Source organism: Poromitra crassiceps (assembly GCF_964638095.1).
Source record: "Poromitra crassiceps genome assembly, contig: HAP1_SCAFFOLD_267, whole genome shotgun sequence".
In the NCBI taxonomy this organism is placed as follows: domain Eukaryota; kingdom Metazoa; phylum Chordata; class Actinopteri; order Beryciformes; family Melamphaidae; genus Poromitra; species Poromitra crassiceps.
Window position 1 is genome coordinate 121,216 of NW_028152130.1, and position 2,943 is coordinate 124,158.

Below are 2,943 nucleotides of genomic sequence, written 5' to 3' on the forward strand. Positions count from 1 at the left end.
TGCCAAAGCCCAAACACGCTGTGTGTAGTTTCAGCTAGTCAGTGTATGTTTCATTTCGTTATTCAGTGGGCATAGGCTATGTTTGGGGTCTATGTATAAATGCAGTCCGTCTATGTTAGCATTATTAAAGTAGAAAGACATAGGAACTGTATAGCTAATATGCATACTTTAATATCTGTTTATTTATCGCAAGTCGTACGTATTGTCATCGCTATATTGAACAATGTTATCGCACATCGGAGATTTTCCTCATATCGTGCAGGCCTAGTCTGAAGTATGTCAAATGGCAATATAAAACTGCAATTGGTGTAATTTAATAAAATAACAGAAAAGTGTTTTGTGTCTGAATAAATATGTTTAAGCCCATTGGAGAACGTAAGGTTACATGATGTAACCATGGTTCTCTGAGTAGAGGGGTTTACCCTCCAATACAGAGATATGAATATATCTTGTATGGGAAGCTGATTACAAATGGAATCAGGTGACGTGAATAATTACTTTAAGACAATCCACCTGTGGACGTGGTTACACCCAAGCCTATAAAGCCCCTGTTAACCACGCCTACTTCGACTAAAGTTTCGATTGAACGAATCCCGAGCGGCCTCTGCTGGAGGGTAAACCCCTCTACTCAGAGAACCATGGTTACATCATGTAACCTTACGTTCTCTATCGTTATCGGGGTTTACCCTCCAATACAGAGATATGAATATATCTTGTATGGGAAGTGCTGTAAGACACACCGTGAGGGATAGAGCAGCACCAGCTCCCCCAGGAGGCTGAATCGTGGGAGCTTCGAATGAGACGTCACCACCACCAAGAGTGCTCTACAAAATCAACAAGTGCATCAACAACTACAGTATATACAAATGTACACTATGTACAAACCCCCCCCAAAGTCGGCCAGCTCCGCCAGACGCAGGATGCTGCCGGTTCGAGCCCTGGCGCCAGACGCTACCGAGGGCGAGTTGGCCCCGCAAGTCGCAAAGGCTCAACTAGGGGGGAGGTGAGGCCACTCAGACCAGCCCACACTGGGCTGACTGACAGGGAACCAAAACCATAAGTCACTACCGCCGGGCTCCGCCAAGCACTCGTTCACTGAACGACGTGCCTGCAGCCACATTGAATTGGTAGAATCGAGCAAATGTGGAAGGGGCCGTCCAGGTGGCCGCCTCGCAGATCTCACCGAGAGACGCACCGCGCCACGCCGCCCAGGACGTAGCCATGCCCCGGGTCGAGTGTGCCCGCACCCCCGAAGGGAAGGGCATCCCAGCCCCCACATATGCCTGCTGGATAGCTTCCACAATCCAGTGGGAAAGACGGGCCTTAGACAGCGGCTGCCCCAGGCGGTCTGGCCTGAAACAGACGAACAACTGGTCAGTCTGCCTATGGCCCTGTGTCCGTTCCAGATACACTCTCAGTGTCCTGACCGGGCAAACCAGCGAGTGCCTGCGCTCCCCTTCCTCTGTCGGAGCAGAGTAGAGGGACCGGAGTTCTATGGCCTGGCTCGGCTGAGGGATGGACAAGACCTTAGGAAGGAATGCAGGGTTTGGTCGCAAGACTACCCCTGCCTCTTCAGGCAAAAATCTGCACAGGCCTTCATGCCCTGAGAGAGCATGGAGCTCCCCCACCCTCTTGGCCGTGGCCAGCGCCAACAGAAGGGCAGATTTAAAGGACACCCACTTTAGGTCCACTGACTCCAGGGGCTCAAATGGAGGTGCCTCCAGAGCCCCTAGAACCAGCTGCAAATCCCATGGTGGGAGAGACGGCCTACTGCGTAGGCCGACGCGTCTCCTAGCGCCCTTGAGGAACTGGGATATCAGCTTGTCTACCTCCTCAGACAACCGATACTTCCCAACTCGAGCTGCCTTGATTGCCGCCACCATACCCCTGAGGGTGGACGGCGACTTCCCGGCATCCAAAAGCCCTTGTAGGAACTGCAGAACGGCTGGGGCAGAGGATGTAAGCGGGTCAATCTGGTGCACCCTGCACCAGGCCGCAAAGGCCCTCCATCTGAAAGCATAGAGTGCTCTCGTCGATGGTGCCCGAGCCTCTTGCAGTGTACTGACCACCGAAGGAGACAGCCCCATAGCTAATAGTTCGGTCCCCTCAGGGGCCACGCCCAGAGCTTGAGCCCCTGGGGAAAGGGATGAACCAGAGCACCTTGTGCCTGGGACAGCAAGTCCCGCCGCACTGGAAGCTCCCATGGGGTCCCGTCCAGCAGTGGCGGGATATCCGAGAACCAGGTCATGTGTGGCCAACACGGGGCCACCATGACCAGCCTCATCACCTCCAACCGTACCCTCTGTAGGAGGGCCGGGAGGAGCACAAATGGGGGGAAAGCGTACAGCAGGACGCGTGGCCAAGGGTGAGCCAAGGCATCCACTCCGAGGGGAGGATTGTCCTTCCCTAGCGAGAAGAACAGGGGACAGTGGGTGGATTCCTGTGATGCAAACAGGTCGACCTCTGCCCGTCCATAGCGGAGCCAAATCTCCGCGACCACCTGGGGGTGCAGCCGCCACCCCCCTGGGTCCGGACCCCCCCTGGACAGCTGATCTGCCGCCCAATTGTCCAGCCCTGGCACATGGACTGCCCTCAGGGAGAGAACCCTGGGGTATGCCGAAAGCCAAAGCCGACGTGCCAGCTCGCAAAGGCGAGGGGAAACCAACCCCCCTTGCCTGTTGATGTAAGCAGCCGCTGCCACACTGTCTGTCTTCACCAACACGTGTTGGCCTTGCAGGAATGGCAAAAAATGCCGAAGGGCCAGATGGACCGCTGTCAGCTCTAGCATGTTGATGTGCTGGGTGGTGTGAGGCTTGCTCCAGCGACCGCTGGCACCGTTTCCTCTGAACACAGCACCCCAGCCCGTCAGTGAAGCATCTGTCAACACCAGTTGACGATGTGTCACTGGGCCGAGCACACTCCCCCTGCTGAGATTCCCGTCGT

The 2,943-nt window shown here is 55.1% G+C and overlaps 1 protein-coding gene across 1 annotated transcript; it reads right to left on the reverse strand.

Moving 5' to 3' along the window:
• Window positions 1-1,064: 1,064 nt before the first annotated feature.
• Window positions 1,065-2,087, reverse strand: LOC310770942 (integrase/recombinase xerD homolog; the record flags this gene model as incomplete). Its single annotated transcript, XM_083663640.1, has 1 exon — window positions 1,065-2,087. The coding sequence occupies one exon, from the start codon at window positions 2,085-2,087 to the stop codon at window positions 1,065-1,067; it is 1,023 nt and encodes a 340-aa protein (XP_083519766.1).
• Between the last annotated feature and the right edge of the window lie 856 nt (window positions 2,088-2,943).